Here is a 20992-nt window from a genome sequence, read left to right as displayed (position 1 = left end):
TAGATTTGGCTTTTTTTTTTGCAGCCTATATTGCTTGTTACACACATAGAATGGATTGCTTGTGACTCAAGTGGAATGGAGTGTGTACCGTCATGATCAAAGGTGATAGAGGAATCTGCCGTATTGAATGATCCTGATATTCATGAGAATGGAGTATAAGCAACAATACAATTTTGCAGTAGCTAGGCATTTATCGAAAAGTTTGAGAAGAAAAAGATCGTTCAGAACCCACCTGATATGAGACTAGAAAGAAAAGTAAATAACTAATTGCAAAGGTTAGAGGAATATTTACACGACAGGAATTCCTCGAAAATCTTTGGTGCCAAGTAAAGGCAATAGCGTTAGACGTGAATAGGGTTGTTATTTTTTTTTATAATAATAATAATGATAATTTATTTAAGTAAAGGGATATTATATCCCATATTGTTTCTTAGCCGAATAAGAAACTCAAAGAGTTTCATGCCGAATATGGAAACTATATAAAGTTCGGCGATTCCAAGGGTAAGCAAATACCTAGATAGTGTAGCACCTAACCCTTGAAGATAGTGCAAGCTGAGGCGACTCATGTAAAGGGTGGAGCAAGTTCCGATCACTATTCTTGATATTTACCCATAATGTGAACTTAACTCCTAGGAGCTGTATTACTGTTCTACATTATGAGAGAAGGTCACTACCCAGACCGGTTTCGACCTTTTTTGAGGTCTCATCAGTGAGTAGGTAGACCTAGTTAATACCAAGTTTGTAGCGAACAGAACTTACCAAGAGAATTGCCAAGAGGTGTCCTATTAAATTATTAATAATAATGAAGAGCCAAAGGCTTCAATTCGGCGACACGAACTTATTTAAGTTAAGGGATATTATATTGAACAAAATTATGATAATGTTGAACAAAATACAGCTCCTAGGAGTTAAGTTCACATTATGGGTAAATATCAAGAATAGTGATCGGAGCTTGCTTCACCCTTTACATGAGTTGCCTCAGCTTGCACTACCTTCAAGGGTCAGGTGCTGCACTATCCAGGTATTTGCTTACCCTTGGAATCGCCGAACTTTATATAGTTTCTATATTCGGCATGAAACTCTTTGAGTTTCTTATTCGGCTAAGAAACAATATGGGATATAATATCCCTTAACTTAAATAAGTTCATGTCGCCGAATTGAAGCCTTTGGCTCTTCATTATTATTAATTATTGACAATTTATTGATTGCTAAAATATTTATTCATACAATAAACATCTTGTGTGACACTGCACCTTATAATTTTACAGAGTTCAGCACTAAGTGCTGCATTTTCTACATTGGATTTCAATTAAAATTTTTAATAATACTTTTTTGCCTTTATATTATGTATTTACAACACATGTTCTTCTAATATTAACATTGAAGATTATAGAGAATTTTTTTTGTATATATATATATATATATATATATATATATATATATATATATATATATATATATATATATATTTCTTTTTTTTTTCAAATATTTGAGAAAGAATGATTATACAAACAAATTTCTGCATTTGTTTATAAGGATTACTTGTAGATGAGTGAGGCAAGTTAATCCCACCTACTTTGAAGGTTGGGTTAGCTTTTATGAAGAGAGTGGGATTTAACCTTCGCTATTTATGTTGTTGCTACTGTTTATGTATGGGATGTAGGCATTGGATGCCAGTGATTTGTGATGTGTATATTAGTGTTAACGGTATCTTAACTTTGTTGGTATATTTTCCAGAGTTCATTTTTTATTGTTCTGTAGTTATCTACGTGTTTTAAATTTCTTGGTAGGTTGTTGAGTTGCGTGGGTATCTGATGTGATCTCACAAAAGAACCGTATGAGTTGTTGAAGGCGTGGGGATATAAAGAGAGAACAACAGAGACACATATCGTGTTATACGATATGTGTCTCTGTTGTTTCGATAGGTGATGTTGAAGTAATTCCTTGTTAATGTCATGTAGTGTTTCAGGTTTTTAATGCTCAGAATTCTGTGTATCGTCATGTGCTTGTCGGATATTGGTTGTTGCGTGTAAGGTCTCCAGATCATGTATATGTTTAGGTGTCCGTTAATGTATATGTTTTTAATTTTGTTAGGTGGCTGTTATTTGCATAGACCGTTATTTCGTATCTGAGTAGGGATTCGCAGATACCGTGATATAGGAGTTTTTTTTTTATGTTGGATGGAATAATATCTTTAACTTGGAAAGTTTTGCTGCGATGATCCAGAGTTTGGTGTGTAGGTATTCTATATGTTTTGTCCATTTCAGGTGGGAATCTATATAGAGACCGAGGTATTTTGCGTGTATTACAGGTTTGATTTCGGGACATTGGCATGTATTTTTGTTGTTAATGCAGCGGTATGTGTGACAATGTATCGATAGTGATGCGGGACGTATGATTCTTGGGTTGTGTATTATCAACATCTGTGTTTTGGTGCCGTTGATTATTTTGGAGGAAATATGTTGTCATTTCATTTAGGTCTTGTTGTGCTTTGCAGAGAGCTGTGTTAATGTCTGTGTGGATTGCTAGTAGTGCAGTGTCATCTGCGTATTGAAATATTTGACTTCTTATGGATATGTTATGAACATCGTTAATGTATATGTTGAACAGAGTGGGTGATAATATGACACCTTGAGGTACACTTGAGGTATATTAAATTTTATAATAATAATAATAATAATAATTTTTTATAATAATAATAACCAGCTTCAGGTCATCTGGGTCGTCCATTTCAGCTGAAAAGACCATCAGACCTTAATGCTTCAGTGTGGTGCTACCTACTTCCTGACAATCCCTATTATTATATGTTATGTGCATCCTGTTTCGCACATCATGGGTACGTATGAAATGCGAGGATACGAAAAGAGTCAACTGTATTTAGATCAATATTTTATTACAGAAAAGATCAGTGTGTGGAAATGAATGTCTAATACTGTTAAAACACTAAGGTGGCATCACTAATCATTATTTTCAGCTAGAACTGAAAATGAAGCAGAATACTGAGATTTTTTAAATGTATTTTAACTAAAATATGATAAAGTGCCTCCATAGCGTAACTGGAAGAAATAAGAAACAATGAGACTTTCTTCTGGAAAAGCATCTGGCCTTTATAACTGAAGACGAATTAGCCGCCTTCCATATGGAGGCAGAAAGTTTCCTCTCCTTTCCAAAAAGTTCGGTTTTTTCATTCCGCATACCAGCAAATCAGCTAGAGAACACAAGCAATTAGCAGACATAATACTATTAGTGGTCAGTAGATGAAATTGTGCATAAACAGGATACAGAGCTGTTGTGTGTAGATGGTGTATCCTTCCGCGATGAGTCCTTGGACGTCCTTAAAGATATTACCTAATAATAATATACAGTACGTAACATAAATCTCTTTACATCACATATTACAAAAGGAGCAGCACGAATAATAAGTTCAGAGGAAATATAAAATAATAATATACATTTTATTCTGTTAACTTGTAGAAAAAATAAATTATAAGCATTTTGAGCAGCATGTGGGCCAATAGAAAGATTAAAACTAATATTCCGAATGCTATTAAATATTCATATAATTCAAAGTTCTAAATGTTATAAATATTAATTAGGTTAGTGGGGAAAATTAACATTTGGAATTCAATATTTACATATTTTAAAATATCATCAGGATTTACCATAATGTTAAACATTTCATGAAAATATTGCAACAAAAATCAAGCTAATTTTAGTGTGAATTATCAGAAATTAAGGATTCCAGCATAATTTATTTTAAAGTGAATATATTTAGAAAATTTCTTATTTCCAATCATTTTCACAGTAATTTATTATTTTGATAATATATATTGTGTTTTAAAATAACAATAACATGTGCCAAACGGACACTAGTACTTTGAGGGCGCTTTAGGGTAGAAGAAAGCGCCAAGCAGAAGATAAACAAACATAATGCGTAGTGTCTACTATTACGTAAGGCTATTTTAGTGTGTACTACACTTCATAAAAAGAATAAAATGTATTCATTCTAAAATTCTACACTCTGTGATTTCTCCATTACAGTACATGATTATAGCATATTCATTCTGAATGGAGCGAGCAAGGTAAGTTGAAATTCTTCGTTGTTATTAATAAGATCGATGAATCTTGATTCCAGGCGGTGTTTGTAATTAATAACAAAGTTTGCTTTTGCATACTGCATATTGACATGTATATAATTAAAACATTACTATTGCATTTATTCATTCTGAATGGAGCAAGGTAAGTTGAAATTCTTCCTTGTTATTAATAAGATCGATGAATCTTGATTCCAGGCGGTGTTTGTAATTAATAACAAAGTTTGCTTTTGCATACTGCATATTGACATGTATATAATTAAAACATTACTATTGCATTTACTATTCAGTGTAAAATGGTGAGTACATTATTTTTTAATTTTTTTTATAAATATATATCATGATAATAATCGCAGTTTAGTCAATGTTCATTTTATTCACATCTTTCGAAGCTAGTGTTTAACTTGTATGAACAACTAAAGGTGCCTATTAAAATATAGAATTCGAGATACGGCTCCAGAAATATCACTTAAATCTATTAACCGCTAAAAAATATTACTTGCCCAAGCCTGACTCACTTTTCGCAATGCACTTATTCATGGGAACCGATCTTTGACTTGGCTTTGCAAGATACTTATAATTTTTTAATAACAGTATTAAAAAGCATTTTCGTTACGTAAGCTTTTCAAGCATTCAATTACATTAAGATGAATTTTTCTTGCGAGCTGTAAAAATATCTTAGGACAATACCATATTACGATTGCACACCTACTTAAGGTGCTGGAAGAATTAGATTGTGTACCAATTTTAATTTTTGTGTTGTTTATAATTACCGCTTTATTATTATTATTATAAAAAATATATTTTGTGAAGGAAATTATATTGTGAGAAAAGTACACCTATTTTTTTTTTTTTTTAATAATAGATTATCTGATACGTATGCCGTGCGTACTGAATACACGTGTAATTATAACTGAATGCATTAATTTGATTAAAATTTTATTTATTGGAAATTATAACTGTAATTTAATTTAAATTTGTTCATGATATGAAAAACTGGTTTCCTCGCAACTTAATGTGTGCGAGATTTACTGTTTTCAAGTAAAGCGCGCGGTTTTCAAGTAAATTAGAATACGTAATGGCGGCTCATTTTCTTGCTTTATGACTGAAACGAAATCATGAAGAGTATTGGAGCATACGTGGAGTGAAAAGAACACTATAACACTAATGTGAAAGATTTTTGGCACTCGATAGCGGATATTTATGAAGTCAATCATATAGAAAAAAAAACGCTAAAAGTTATCATTTGTTTTACGACAAAACAATTGTTGGGAGTAGAAGAAGATATGGAAGGTTGAGTTTTTAATCACTTTGTTTTTTCGTATACTTTCATATTAGAAAGAAAAACTTTATGGAGATATAAGGACGGAAGAAAGTGAAGATAATTTGTTTACGTTATGACTCAAATAAACCCTGCAGCTAAAATTGCAAGTGCTTTTGTGATTCTTTAAAAGGGAACGCTGTGGTGTTCTCATTAAGGATTTCAGATTCAGAAGTTTTATTTAAAAAGAAGCGATGAATGAGATGATGTTTTAAAGTGAAACAAAAAAGTGTAAATTATGCGAAGAAAATAATACATTTTAAATGAAAAAAAATCCTTAACCCACCCTCGGTAGAAATATACCATAGGTTTATTAATAACCTGTATATCTGTCAGACGGATAGCAGTTGTACACGATTTACGGATAATCTACATCTCCCTGCCGCACTTATTTAGATCAGATTTGAATCTATTCAGTATAGCTGAAAAGTGTTGTCTTTAACACGAATACTTTTCAGACAGGGACCCGTGACAAGCGGCCCAAGTTCAGAATTCAGCAGCTGGCATTTATTTTTTACCTTAATGATATAGAAAATGGTCTGAGGTGAAATATTGAATTGTTTGTGGATGATGCAAAAGTGAATAGCGTAACATTTAATAAAGATTGTGTCGAGATATTCATTTAAATAGATCGATGATGTGGGAAAGGGAGAATAGCTATTAGTTTAATGTGACAAAGTATAAGATATATACTTTGGGATGAAGAAATTATATCTATGTATTTACATAGGTTCCTCTGAGAAGAATAATTCGTTTAATATATAATATTATAATAAAATATTTATATTATTTTATTAATACTATATTTTATTATTATTTTTAAAATATTTTAAATATAAAATATAATAAAATATTCGTTTAACAACAACAACAACAACAATAATAATATATTGTTTTTCTTTTATCGTATCATCTTTAATGATGCATGTAGCTTTTTTAAAGATTTGACTCAAAACCTTTCAAAACGTTTTGGATGATGAAATAATTTGGCATGCAGGTACCTCCTTTCCCCCTTTTATTAGTTAAAAGGACCAAAAACTGAATGTTTTTATCCGTTTCGATCTCTAGTATAAACTATTTTAGGATGACAGCTATTTAGGTAACAGACAAATAACATGGAAACTTGCATTTAAGTAGAGGTTCGGATTCGTGATAACATCTCTGAGCATTCCAAAAATAGATATTTTACTAAGGTTAAAGGGCCACTAATTTATCTCTCGGTGCTCTGTCAAGAAGCAATATAGAAAGGGAAAAAAGCCTAAAGAAATCGCATAACAACAGTCATTCATGCGTAATATAATCATCCTATAAATAGAAAATGGAAATGTAGTTATCATGGACAACGCTGACTGCGATGCCGAAATCATTGCTGTTTTATCTCACTTCTCCTCCTTATCTTCAGATAAGAAGACAACTGATCTTATTGTTCAATATACTTAGTTTCTCGGATGAACTGAAAAAAAGAAAAAAATAAGAAAAAAAAAACACTCGGCCTGGTTGACCGAGTGGTTAGCGTATCCACACCAACAGGTTGCGGCTTCGAATCCCACCTTGGGCATGTATTATTATTATTATTATGTGAGGGCTGCAGGGAGTCCAAAGGCTCATCGAGGGAGAGTGTGCCAACAGCATCGAACTACTAACCGTGCTCAAACTTGCTTAACTTTTCGCATGAGCCATTAGTAGCAGAGGCTCTACCAATCGACCAACCTTTGCTGGCATGTCTGTTATTGTCTTTACGTGAGAGATGAATTTCATCGCCCGGTATGAGACTACCCCCTTGCTAATTGGAGACCTGAAGTGGCTTGAAAAAGTTCCATGTTTTGTCTATAGAGAATTGTTTCCGGACTGTAAAAAGGAATAAAACAGTGGCGTCGCGTGGTGTTGCCCATTTAGGTTGTACGTGTGCTGTCGTGTGGCTTATGCAGTCCGCGCTACAAAATTCACGTCATTTTGACTGTACGATTGCAATTTTATTGATGTATGAAAGTTTTAAGAGTGCACAGCGCATTAGAGCTCATCTTAATTGGTTCAATGCAATTAATTGTGGGATAACTTTGAATACTTTAATTCATCAGTTAATACAATTAACTGATGAATATGGAAAGCAAAAGGTCAAATGAACAATAGCTATGCTTCACTCTCGCCGTTTATGTGAGAAGCACAAACGGTTTGTACTTCTCTTCAATTCAATTCATTGGCAAATACTAGAATGAGACACTAATAATTAGAATTATACAGCTATATAGAGTGAGACACCGATAATTTGAATTTTTATACGATTTTTAAATACAGTCATATAATATGCACAGAAATCGGGAAAAAAATAATTACTTGGGAAATTATTATTGAACCAAAGGAAGGCTGAAATAACTCCTTTTACTTATTTATACACAAGTTCCAATCTCCTTCGACTATAATTATGTAATCCACGAAAGCTCTGGCAGAAAACGGGATATTCAGTAGATGGTGAACACTGTTTCACATTGTAAATATGGCAAAGAAGTTATAAATTATTTACAGAAAATGATTTGTTTAATTTTAGGAATCATGCGAAGCCAGGAAACAATTAGGGGAGTCTTTAACAGGAATAAATGCCAAAACATAATATTAATGATATTGTTATACCCTGAATATAGCATATACCCTAGCATACCCTGAATATAGCATATACCCTAGCATACCCTGAATATACACCCATGGAATAAAAATTAATAAAAATAGAATAAATTATCATTAGCCTACTCATGCACTAATGCACTATACGCTGACAACCTTTAAGGGAACCACATAAAAAAAAAAAATCCTACATTATATGATGTTTTGAAAATGCAGAGTTGGAGTTCCTCTGTGCCCATTAGTAGATGACATAAGCTCACCAACCTACCCATGCTTCTAAAGAAACGCATCGAACATTCAGACTTATATCAAAATTCAGTACGTTTTACGCGAAATCATTTCCACGGATATTTTAGCCAGTTTGGGCGCAGCGCCGATTTACGCATAACCTAGACAAGCTACTGCTAAGGGCTTCCCATTATAAGGGACTTCCGTCTCAATACAGATACATCTAATAAGCTTTAACTTAAAAGTTACAGTTTAAAAGGTTGTTCACCCCCCCCCCCCCCCAAAAAAAAACTGTAACTTAAAAGTTGCAACTTAATTTACAAGTTACAGCTTAGGGGATGAGGGCAATAACCTTAAATTCGGCCCTGTTTGGACATGCTATTGTCATTCAAAAACTTTTTCAATTGAAAAACTTTTCAAACATTACTTTTCGTCACACCTGTCTTACTTATAATTTAAATTCTTATTAAAAATAAATAAATTAATAATAATAATTATTATTTAAGTAAGAAATTATATATATTTAACCCAAACACACAAAATGAAAGACTTGTTTTTTAGCGGGCTCAGAATGCCCACTCCCGATCGCTTTCCTAATAATATTCTTTCTCTGTCTTTAGAAATTATCCAATAATACTTTACTTTCTTTATAGAGGTGCCATTATCTCCTTCATATTCATTATATTTTAGAAAGTGACCTCATTTAAGTCATGATTTGTTTAAGATTCTTGTGTTGACAACCAAAAGGAATACAGCCAGTCAATGCTTTTTTGAGGCTTTTCTGTTTGTAGAATCTACAAAAGCAGTGACCAACTGCGCCACCTGTTACGTATTCTAACTCAAATCCATTCGTATATTAATATGAAAAAAAAAAAGTAGCATGGAATGTAACGGGTGGCGCAGTTAGTAAGTGCCTCGAAATCGTAATATGTAAAGTAATGCGAAAATTTATTACTTACCTTTCCTGAGGAAGCAATACCTTTGCTCATGCAAAGATAACACAAGATCCAAGCAGCTAGAAGACAAAGTGCAATTTTCCAGTTGAATCTTTCCGGCCGCTCGATGGAACCGCTGATATCCAATGTTTTCCGGTACCAGAAATACTGAGTAGCAGTGCTTTTCTATTAATAAAAAAGAGCATTACAGTAGTTGACTCTAATTCACTGAAAATTAAATTCGTCATTACTTATATATCGTATTCTTTATCGAACATTTATTAGGGATTTAAGTTAATTTCTTGTTCAAATATTAACAGTCCTATTTTTTTTGTACCTATAATAGTAAATCGTGATTTTAAATATTTATTACAATTTTAAGTTTAAGTTTCTTTTTATTGTTGTTGTTTCAGGCATTTGATTTGGTTTTACTTATTTTTAATTTCTGATTATTTATTCAGTTTGTCCTTTAATAAAAAAAAGTGATTAATTTAATAACTTCGTATATAATTCTGTTAAGTTTGAAAATATGAAAGAAGAAAAACTGACGCATTTTATGAGGATAAAACCTAAAAACCAACTCTGTCATACTCCCAAAAAATCAAAATTTTCAAATACATTGGAGTTTCCATGAACCATTAATATATGCTTCTTTAATCTAAAAGTGCATTCCAGGTTTATTTTCGTATTGTCATAGTGGCTATCAGTACAAGTTTCATTGGAGTAATACTAGTTATGTCGTCCCTTATGTGAAAACCTACGCTGGGAATAGAAAACACAGTAAGTCTCTTCCTGTTTTACAGGGGCGTGTGTAAAGATTGAAAACCAACGATAATATAGTTATACATTAGATACTAAGTGCATCCAACAGCAAGAAGTCAGTTATTTGAATAGGATGGTCTAAGGAAAACTGAAAATTAATTCATTCCTTTTCAGTATTTAGTCCGATTCTGGTTTTTAGATTAGGAACCTTATTTTTAGTGTGATTGGCTCTTTATTCTCATGCTTTTAGAACGAGACAATAAAAAACCCGATGTTACACATAGTATTAAACAAATAAATTTCATCAATCATTGTTTTTTAATATTTATTTAACAATTTTAAAATATTTTTAAAAATATTAAACAAAACAAAGCAATTTTTCTTAGTCTTTTCTCTTCATGGTTCATGTTGCATATAATGTCATAATTTAGCATAATTTTAGATGAATTTCACCACCCAGTGGAGGCCTGGAATGAGTTGAAAAAGTTCCTTGTTTGACCTCTATATCTGGATATATGGATTATGTAAACAAATAAAAATATTAAAAAATATATGAAATTAATTAAAGTAGAAAATAGCCTCAGTCAACCTACCTACTAGTGTACGACTCGTATTTATAACTTTCCGTTGCTGTAGTCACATAAAAATACTACTACTACTACTAATAATAATAACTGACGTTATCGCTAATATAAATCTGTCACAATCACCTTTATTGTACTCAAGAAGAAAGTGCTCTTCGACCGCCTAAATTATAATACGCTTAAATCTCACTAGATAATAGCTACTGCAGCTACAGGAGTATACTCATTCAGTTGTGTTCTGTGCAGATTCAGTTCTTCTTCAACACCTGTACTTAAGGAAATGATCAAAGACAAAAATAACAGCTTTCTTAAATATATATATATATATATATATATATATAAAGACAGCTTCTTAAATATATCTACCCTATATATATAAAATGATAAGCCTTTTTATGTCACGTTTGTAGGTCACGTTTTTTGAAACGTTTTGAAACTCAGGGGCTACCCTGAGTGTCGAGTCTTCAAAATTCGAGTCATCTGAATTCAAGGAGAACCGGCCTACCAGTCCGGAACTCGGGGGATTTGGTCCGTAGGCGCCAGGGGGACGTTGCTCCCCCCCTAGTAAAGCTATAAATAGGTTTTGAAAGAACATTAATAGTTCTTGACATAAGGCTTTCCTTTAATCTTTGACGATCGATGATGTACCATTTGCTTTATATATCATATCTTCAATCTAGTTAAGTAATTGTTCCAAAGCGTATAAAAATGCCAAATGACTGTATTTATGTGACATTTTAATGGAGTGCTTACTGCAGTGATGCTTCAGTAGTTAGGAGAGAGAAACAAAAAAGGATAAATCGCCCAACGTAAATTTAAGATGCTTCGAAATCGTAAGTACAGGAAACCTCGCTTAACGTGAATTCGTTATGCGCGATAATCAGTTAGTGCGGTTGAATGAAATATTATTTCCCGCTTTAAACGAGTGATTAATCAGTTAACGCTACTTTTTACGTTATGCGAAATTTTATTACTCGATTTTTTTGTCGCCAATCTGCAGTGAGCGGAAAAGCTGGAAGTCATTAAGAGACGTGAAAGTGGCGCTAGTAATACAATGATTGTGCCACACCTGGGATACAGCGATTCTACAGTTAGAACTATATTCAATAAGAGCAAAGAATACAAAGAACAAGGAAAAGTTCCTACTGTTTCTTTAAGCATATCGATCACCCGATATAGAAGCTTAATGATCGAGATGGAGCGTCTTTTGTCACTCTGGATTGAGCTTAGTACAGGGAATATTCAGGCAAAAGCTCTCAATATTTTTACCTCATTGAAAAAGACCAAATTTCAAGAGGAATGTGAAAGCTTTACTGCGAGTTTAGGATGGTTTGACAGTCTTAAAAATCGAGCAGGACTGCATAACGTAAGAATAACTGGGGAATCTGCTAGTGCTGATAAAGATTCTGCGGCCAAGTTTCTGAAGAATTACAAAGCATAATTCATGAGGGTGATTATGACGATCGGCAAATATTCAACGTAGACGAAATTGGTCTCTTTTGGAAGAGTATACCAACACAAAGTTTGCTAGCTAAAACTGAAGCATCTCAACCAGGATACAAATTATTTAAAGATCGTCTTACGCTATTATTAGGAGGCGATGCAGAAGGCGACTTTAAACTCAATCCTATGTTAGTTTATCGTGCACAAAATCCAAGATTTAACATTATTGAAGAAATCAGTACAATTGGAAAAGAAATTGGATTTAATGAACTGGATAATGAAGATGTGAGAAACCTGCTCGATTCCCATTCAGAAAAGTTAAGCGAGAATGATCTCCTTCAACGTTAGAAGAACGGCGTGAATAATAATAATAAGAAGATGATAAGGAGTGCGAACAAGAAGAGAATGTTACGACTAAGAAGCTATGTACAAAAGAACTTGAGCTAGTTTTCAATCACATTGAGTATGCTAAGGAAATTTTGTTTGATGCTGATCCTGGTATGGAACGGAATCTTCGAAGTTCGCCGAATTCTTGATAAAGCGATCGCCAGCTATGCAAATTACATGACAAGATGAAAACGTCGAGCACGATTCAAACATCTTTACTTAATTTTTTGTAAAAAAGTAGCTCAATCAAATGTTTAGAGATTAAATAAAAATTTAAGCAATTGATTTTTATTAACTTTGATGATTTTCATCAAAGTTAATAAAATCCTCTAATATTGCTCATAGTGTAATTTTTTCCCAAATTTATGCTAACTGATGGATGAATTATAATTATTCCTATTGTTTATTGTATTCGCTTAATGCGATTTCACTTAGCGCGCTTTAATTGATTGATTAGTTAATCGCGTTAAGCGAGGTTTTCCTGTATATTCCTGAAAAACATTTTACTTATCAGTCGGTGAAGCTGATTGAATTTGTCAGCTGTTGTGTCTGTAGGCTTATGTTGGCTAGTAAACTGATGGCTGGTTTGAAAGTGACAGCCCACCTATCTAATAAATAATGTACGATATATTTATAACCTTTCGTGGCTTTTTTCATTTTATATCGCAAAATAGAGCTATATAAGATATAGCTCTGTTTTGTGATATAAAATGAATGATATAACACTCTTACAGAGGGAGTGCTTTTGTAGGCGCAATCGCGGGATGTCACGACATTTGTCTTTCCATTGCAAGTCCTAAGTTTGAATCCCGTCTAGGACGTGAAGGAATGTTATGGGGCTCTTCCGCAGAAGGTAACTCGATCTCAGGTAGGTTTTTATTCTCCTGGAAACTCGGTTCATTCTGTACAACAGGCCAACCGGCAGAGAACACGAAATTGATAAAGTTAATGCACTGATTAAATTCACTGGTTTTAATGAAATGGATTCTGTTGTGTCTCAAAGCCGTTTGAAATATTATTCATGGGCCTATATTATCCCAGATCGTACAGAAGTATTATATTAGATTATACAATTATCCTGATTCCAGTGACAAGAACTGCCTCTAGGCCCTTCTGTGATGGTGATCTGAGAGTCTGCTGCTCCGGTTTAATACCCTGCAGACGGTTCAGATCTAAAGAGTGATGAAGATTCAGGAAGAGGACTAGTTTCATCATGTTCTGAAGCCACTCATCATCCTTGAAAGTAGTCGTTGCCTTCAGGATAAAACTGTCGCATTGCAGGATATGATGAAAAGTAATATTTAAATTATTATTATTATTATTATTATTATTACTTGAAGACTCCAAGGAGTCCAAGGACTCATTGAGGGAGTGCACTCTACTCTCCAACTCTCCGTCTCCACTATTTAATCCAGCAACTTGTGTATATAAGATGATGGCAGCAGAACTCCCTATGCTGCTATCGTCTTCTATACACAATGCCGTCTACCTCCCAGTACTACTAGAACCACCACCACCACTAATATTTTTGTCTGTAAATTACGTGTGTTCTCAAGCCGATTTGCCTGTACATGGGATTAAAAATCCGAGTTTCAGGATTTCCTCACCACCTCTGCATGCGATTGACTAACTCACCTTTATTTGAAAAAAAACATAAAATTCCTCTCGTCACGACGAGAATCGAAATTAAGCCCTAAGTACTTATTAAAATGATAACACATTTTCTCAATCATTGCAATATAAACAAAACCATATCGTTTTTCACATTCTTGAGCTTGTACACTGGAAGTGAGTTTTACCTCATGGGTTGTCAGTTCTTACCTGTATCAGAAATGAGTGAATCTGGATTCACGTGATCGAACGCTTCGATATTCCAATTATATCGTTGCTAATACTGATAGAGTGTCTCTTCATTTCCTCCCTCTTTATCTCTTGAATCAATGTATGAGTTGATCCATCTGGTTAGGGATTTACATGAATTTTGAATACAGCCGACTTGATATTTCTCTGAGCAAACGGAAAATTAGGTAAATCGGTCTGATTTGCAGAATCAAAAAAAAAAAAAAAAAAAGTCACCACCTAACTCACTTTCAGTTGAAAAGTAGTTATAAAATATAAATGTACATGGCGTCCACAACGGGATTCGAATCTGCCTCTTTTCACCAAAGGACATCGTCATTACCAAATTAGCTATGCAGTACGTGATCTTGTTTTCGATTACCAATAGTATAACGATTTCTCATATGCCATCTTTCTGGATCAACCAGCTGTAAATTGATCTGAAAAGTTTTTTACCTTGGGTATAATATATGTTAAAGATACCAAGTAAAACCACTCTTTATAACCTTGGTTTTAATCCTTTTTCCCAAGTAAGCAAACAGACAAGTAAGTCAAGTTTGCGCCTGAACGTAGTTCAAGACTTATGGTGGTGGTGGTGCAACACCAAGGCAACTCGTGGTAAAGATGGACCAAGTTCTTATCACTTTCCACCCATAATGTATAACATCATACATCTCCTAAGAGATGTGTTTTACATTTATGGGAAATACAGAAGGAAAGTGATCAGAACTTAATTCATCTTTACCACGAGTTGCCTTGGTGTTGCACCACCACCAATGTCTTGAACCACGTTCAGGAGCAAACTTGACTTACTTGTCTGTTTGCTTACTTAGGAAAAATGATTAAAATCAAGGTTATAAAATTACTTGGTATCTTTAACATGTAAATTGATCTGTTGACTGTATCATCCAATCACCGACCCACACAATAGCAGAATGGCGATTAGAAGATCTTGCTATATCCTCCCATTCCTATCGGGACTAACAATATAAAAAAGGACTTTATAGCAACATAACTAAGAACTTTATGATTACCACTTTCGCAATATAATAAATTTAATAAGAAAATCGTTTAAAAAGTAATTTCCAATTTACTGTAACCCATTGAATAACCCATTTCAGTTTTAAGTGCACTCCACAAAAAAAGTGTGTTTTATCCATCCATCCATGGACACTCGTAATAACTCCTCTTGAAATTTGATATTTAGGCAGCAGGAATGTATTTTACGAATCACAATAAATCACGATACGTTTTCAGCACCTAATTCAAAATCCTTTCTCGCTTCAACAACTGTGTATATCATTCAGTATCACTAAGTATCACTAGAAAAATACTATTGATAAAACACACCAAAGAAAGTTATCATGTTTCACCGCATATTGATACTCCACACTCCATGAATTCTCATCTGTTTACGTTTATAATTTTACATCGGATAGAGTTGAATAATATACTTAGAAATGTTACGTAGCTTGCTTTTAATGATAAAAAGTCTTTCAGGTGCTGAAATCTTGTAGAATAATAGACTACTTACCATGTTATTACTTATCACGAATAATAATTTTATTTTGATGTGGCTGCATAATTCCAAAGTTATTGTACGACCTAAAGTAGAAGAAGACTTTTCTATATACTGAATTTATAAAACCACTCTTTATAAATGGAGAGTTATATATAATGAGGATTTGCTAAGTGGTATATCAGTCTATGCTATCTAGAATAAAACTTGAGTTTGCGGTTTCTATTTCCTACATCATTTTTCACCATAATCTGTCAACGTTTTATTAGCAGATGAAAGACGCGATAAGGCGGAAAAATCCATGCAAGCCCATGAGGCTGGTTTCTTCTGCTAGCTAGTTTGATGAACACTCCTAAACATCGAATAATTGGTTGGAACATATTAACAATAAGAACTGAGATCCATTATTAGTCAACAAAAACTGTGTTGTAAGCACACTGCAATTTATTGTCTTTTAGCAATTTATTGTATTTTCTACGGTGACATTCTTTTTAGCTGCATTTCTCTAAAAGCATAACAACCTATTAGATTAATTTTATTCATCGTCTGTCCACATATATAATATCAAAAGTCCATTCTGGCTGACTGGATGGATTTTTACGACTTTATTCGACAGGATATTTAAAGTAAATATGCCAAGGATATCTCTATTTTCGGCCGACCATTTTCAGCTGCAAAATTACGCAAAGTAAATATAACTCGGTCCTCGGGTGATGGAATGCAATGAAATTTAATACTGTATTAATACTAAATTTCACACACACACACACACACACACACACACACACACACACACACACACACACACACACACACACACACACACACACACACTGCATGGAAAATTATTCTAAATTTTTCGTTTGCGTATCTGAAGTAAATAAATTTTATTTAGCCCATATGTGACTGCTTAAAAACGTTACGGACAGAGAGAAAAATCATTTGAAACTTATTGAACACGTTCTAGATATTGAATACTATTTGAAGCCTCAGCTTTATCATCACATGTGCTTTCTTCAGATGACCCACAAGACGCTTCGCAAATGACGCGTAAAACAGGCACAACGTTCTGAACAATTAGAAATAGTTTAAAATAACATCAGCTTCTTCCATAACTGCATAACACTTGTCATCTTTTTTTAGTCCTTACTGTTTTGTCTACTAGTTTACTAGTTTGTAAACACCTGAAGAAATGTGCAGTTAGGATGAAACGTCGTGTTGTGATTTAAAATATACTCTTCATCTCTATGCTGTATTTGGTCACTTATTAAATATTAAACTTGAACTTTATATTGGCTTTATTAGTTGACCAGAGATTTTTTGAAAAATATATACAATTGTCTACAAGTTTCATCAGCGGTTCTGTTTGGCTTCTTCAGGACATGTGTAACGGTACATGGAACTCAACGTTTACTAGTAAAAGAGAATGGAGTAACACTATGAAATAAATTAAACCGACGCGTAACATAAATATCATATATATTTATATATATATATATATATATATATATAAATATATATATATATATATATATACACAGGGTGTTCGGGATAAATTTGACAGTTTCGTAAGGAAAAAGAAAATCTTCTTTGTATCTATTAAATTTAATGAATTGACAAAAAAACATTACAGGCAGAGTTAATTACAATACTATCAACAAGATTTACTCAAAATAACCACCATTAGCATCGATCACAGCTTCAATTCTGCTTCGGAACCTCGAACAAGCTGATGCTACAGTCTCCCTGGGAAGGGCCGCAAAAACTGTTTTAATTTTATCCATTAACTGGGCTTTTGTATTACTGGAAGTGCGATTGGTGTCTTTTTCAACTGCGCCCCATACAAAATAATCCATGGGGTTAAGGTCTGGGGAGTTTGGAGGCCAAACATTTGGACTGGTGAAGTCGTAGAAATTTTCAGACAACCATTTTTGACTTTTCCCAGAGGTGTGGCAAGGGGTCGAATCCTGCTGCCATACATACGGCCTACCATTGGCTACCCTTGTTATCCAGGGCTTGACTACAGTTAGCAACTCCACGAACAAAGCCCGAATTCCAATGCCAGGGTTCTTCAACACCTGTTCCTGCAGATTTGCGAGGAATTCTGCTGTACGAACGCAATCAGATCGTCTGCTAGGGATCTTTCTTCTTGCTACATCCTCGTAGTCACCATTGCAAGTCTCTAGTTCATGCCTGATTGTTTTTACTGTATTCAGGGAGCATTGGGCAGCAGTCGTAATATCCTTATTTTGATGGCGGGCACGAATCATCATGATACAAGTTATTCTCTTCCATGATTCAGGTGGGTTCCAGCTATCCATCCTTTCTGACATCTTGTATATGAATGAAGAAGGGTCCAAACTTTTAAATGAAGAGAAGTGTGTGTTAATACATGTAACTTACGGAAAAATATAATTAATTATAAATATGTCAAATTTATCCCGAACACCCTGTATATATATATATATATATATATATATATTTGATAAAAATAGATTTAATGACTCCAAGACCGAGATAACATATAATATAAAGATTTTAATGATAAATACTACTAGTTTCGGCATATAGCAGCCTTCTTCAGGTATTTATAAAGGAAAGGAACACTAATAAACATTGAATTATTTAAACAAACTGGAAATTACAGGTACAAATTGCCTCACATAATCGATACATAAAAACGTTGTATTTATATAAATATATATATATATATATATATATATATTTTTTTTTTTATTAGTTGACCAGAGATTTTTTGACTGAATGAAAAAAAGTTACTCCGAATATCTTGGCTTAAGGGAACACGTCAACTTTCCGATCTACACCATTAAAAGTTTTTACATTTAGACAATTGTAATTTACGGATAAGTCTAGTATTAACTAGTGTAGCACTTTTAACTACACTAAAAATTTTATCTTTGTTTTTAACTGTAACAGCAGTAGTGCGTAGTAAGTAAGCCTGTTACCTATCGCAATGTTTGATACACCAACGTCACTAAATTTAAGTTTAATCGTAGCGTTCTAATGTAATAGGTTTACGCGTCTTATTCTTTTCACTTGCGCAGTAGCATCCTTACATTTAATTTTTTTAAAATCAAATATAATAATAGTTATAAACGGCTTATAATTCACATCAAACAACGAAATATAACGAGAAACGACGTCGTTAACAAATAGTTCACGAAAACTGCACATCGGTCGATTCAACTGAAGCGTCATGTAGCTGAAACCGTCGCCTGAATGAATGCAGCGTCGTATAAATGGGAATTAGTCATAATTGAAAAGCATCATATGAGCGGATCGCCGTAAAGCGCGTTATTGCTGTACTCGAATGCAATCATTTGTCGGTGTAAATATGAAAAAGTAAACCTCCATTTATCAAGTTTGTCTTTTATTCAGGCAGTGAATTATTTTATCATGAATTCCAAATTCTTATTTTATTTATTTATTTATGATTACGTGACACTTCCAGGGAGTCCAAAGACTCATCGAGGGATGGCTCGTGTGCCCTACAACTCTCTGTCTCCACAAAACTACACCGACGCCATCTACTGCCCACCAATATTGCACGATTTCTTGGCCTATTTTAAACAGTCACAGAATCAAGAAAACAGTGAGTCCCCCAAGGCACGAGGAGGAGGGAGGCAAAGATAAGCCGTTGTTAGTGGCCAATAAAACAGCTCAGGAGCATTCAGAACCGTAAAGAGAGAGAACCCATTGAGATCGTGTGTACATGGAAGGTAAAAAGTCGTTTTTATGCCGCTGCAAGAATATGTCAGTGATGCATTTAGAACCTATCTATTCCAATTAAACAGTACAGATTATAAAAAAAAAAAAAGAGAAAAAAAATCATGTTATTAAAACAGTACTGTAGAGATAGACCTGATATTTATCTATTGATTTTCTGATACCGAAGTTTTGTTTTGCTTTTACTCAACACCAGATGGCGTGAGTATATTCGTTCAAAACACAATGCTTAGTATAAGCAAAAGTAAACGTTGCAATTTTTCTGAAGATAAGCAATGAATAATGGCAGCTGTTTCGTTGCGATACGAAAGTCAACGTGTGAAGATCTGCATGAATTGCTTTTCCATATGCCTTGCAGTATGGTGTTATCGTTTCTAGTTCGAGGCTTCTTTTTCTTTTTTGAGACAGACAGCAATGTGCTTTACTATTTTTTTCACTCTTTTTTTCGTTTCTAGTAAAAAAAAAGAGCAGTACTGCTGGTAAATGTCAGAGTGAGCAGAAAAACAGTAGAGATAGTGAGATTTTAATAATATATATATATATACAGTGGTAAGCTATAAGGGGCTTGCAGGAGCTCGCCCGAGCCCTTTGTTAAATTTTTCTCAAATTTGCGAGCCCCTTGTTCTTCTTGTTTACTTTTTTATGTTTTTTTTTTTAAAAAAAAACATAATATTATGAAATATATTAAGCGACAAACTCATACGGTAACCTAACAAAGTGATTTTATTAAATAAAATATTATAGTTACTTTTATCACCATTTTACAAATTAGAATTCATTTCTGGTAATCACATATAAATAAATTGGACTATAAAATAATGCCCTGTGATTGGTACCGTTGATTATTACTTGAAGTATAAAAACAAAAGAGAAATATAACGTACTTCAATAGATAATATTTATTTATTCTTTATAGATTGTTTGTCATAAAAACTTCTATCTCAAACAAAAGAAATTTATTTTGTTTATAAAAAATATGGACTATTGCATATGTGCGATTATAAAAGATTTTATTCTTATTATATTTTGATAGTTAAGTAATTTTTCTTATGTAAGATAAATTAACACAGATGATTGTGTGCAAATATTTCATATTTAGATCATGCAATATTTGTTTAAAAATGATAGCCCTTATAGGTTGATTGTCCCCCTCATACTTTTTGATTGGCATAAAAGCTGTATTAATAAGAGTTTTTGTGTGAAATACGACTTTTTTTTTTTTGCTCGACAATTCGAGCCCTTTGTTAAAATTTCCACAGTTCACCACTGTGTGTGTATATATATATATATATATATGTTAAAGATACCAAGCTATTTTAAACTTTGGTATCTTTAACATTTATTATACCCAAGGTAAAATACTTTCTACATATGCTATTTTGAGAGTTACTGGATATCATTTAGATGAAAAAAGAGAAGAAATATGAATGTATCATGAGTATTTGTCACAGATTTAAAAAAAAAAAAATTGCCTGCGTAAGAGGTGAATAGCATTTTGGACAATTTATAGACTA

General features: G+C 33.3%; 1 protein-coding gene and 1 long non-coding RNA gene across 3 annotated transcripts in view; one reads left to right on the top strand and one right to left on the bottom strand.

The window, feature by feature from the left end:
- LOC150096563 (sodium-dependent neutral amino acid transporter B(0)AT3-like) overlaps positions 1-20992 on the bottom strand; it is a 292659-nt gene that overhangs the window by 102361 nt on the left and 169306 nt on the right. The window contains exon 5 of the mRNA XM_090408129.1: positions 9222-9383. Within this exon, the coding sequence (XP_090264255.1) occupies positions 9222-9383 (162 nt within the window). The remainder of the gene's footprint in view (positions 1-9221; positions 9384-20992) is intronic.
- The window catches only part of LOC150096562 (uncharacterized), a 197838-nt gene continuing 180784 nt past the window's right edge, over positions 3939-20992 (top strand). Inside the window, exon 1 of one of the 2 annotated variants that reach the window (XR_016549797.1) lies at positions 3939-4082. This is a non-coding gene — a long non-coding RNA (uncharacterized LOC150096562). Of the gene's footprint in view, positions 4083-4144; positions 4240-20992 lie in introns of those variants that run through there. The other variant, XR_016549798.1, reaches the window with a different exon arrangement.

The sequence above is a fragment of the Typopeltis vanoorti genome, chromosome 18 (assembly GCF_054136105.1).
Source record: "Typopeltis vanoorti isolate ZY-2024b chromosome 18, IOZ_Tvanoo_1.0, whole genome shotgun sequence".
Lineage (NCBI taxonomy): Eukaryota > Metazoa > Arthropoda > Arachnida > Uropygi > Thelyphonidae > Typopeltis > Typopeltis vanoorti.
This window is presented reverse-complemented; position numbering and strand designations above follow the sequence as displayed.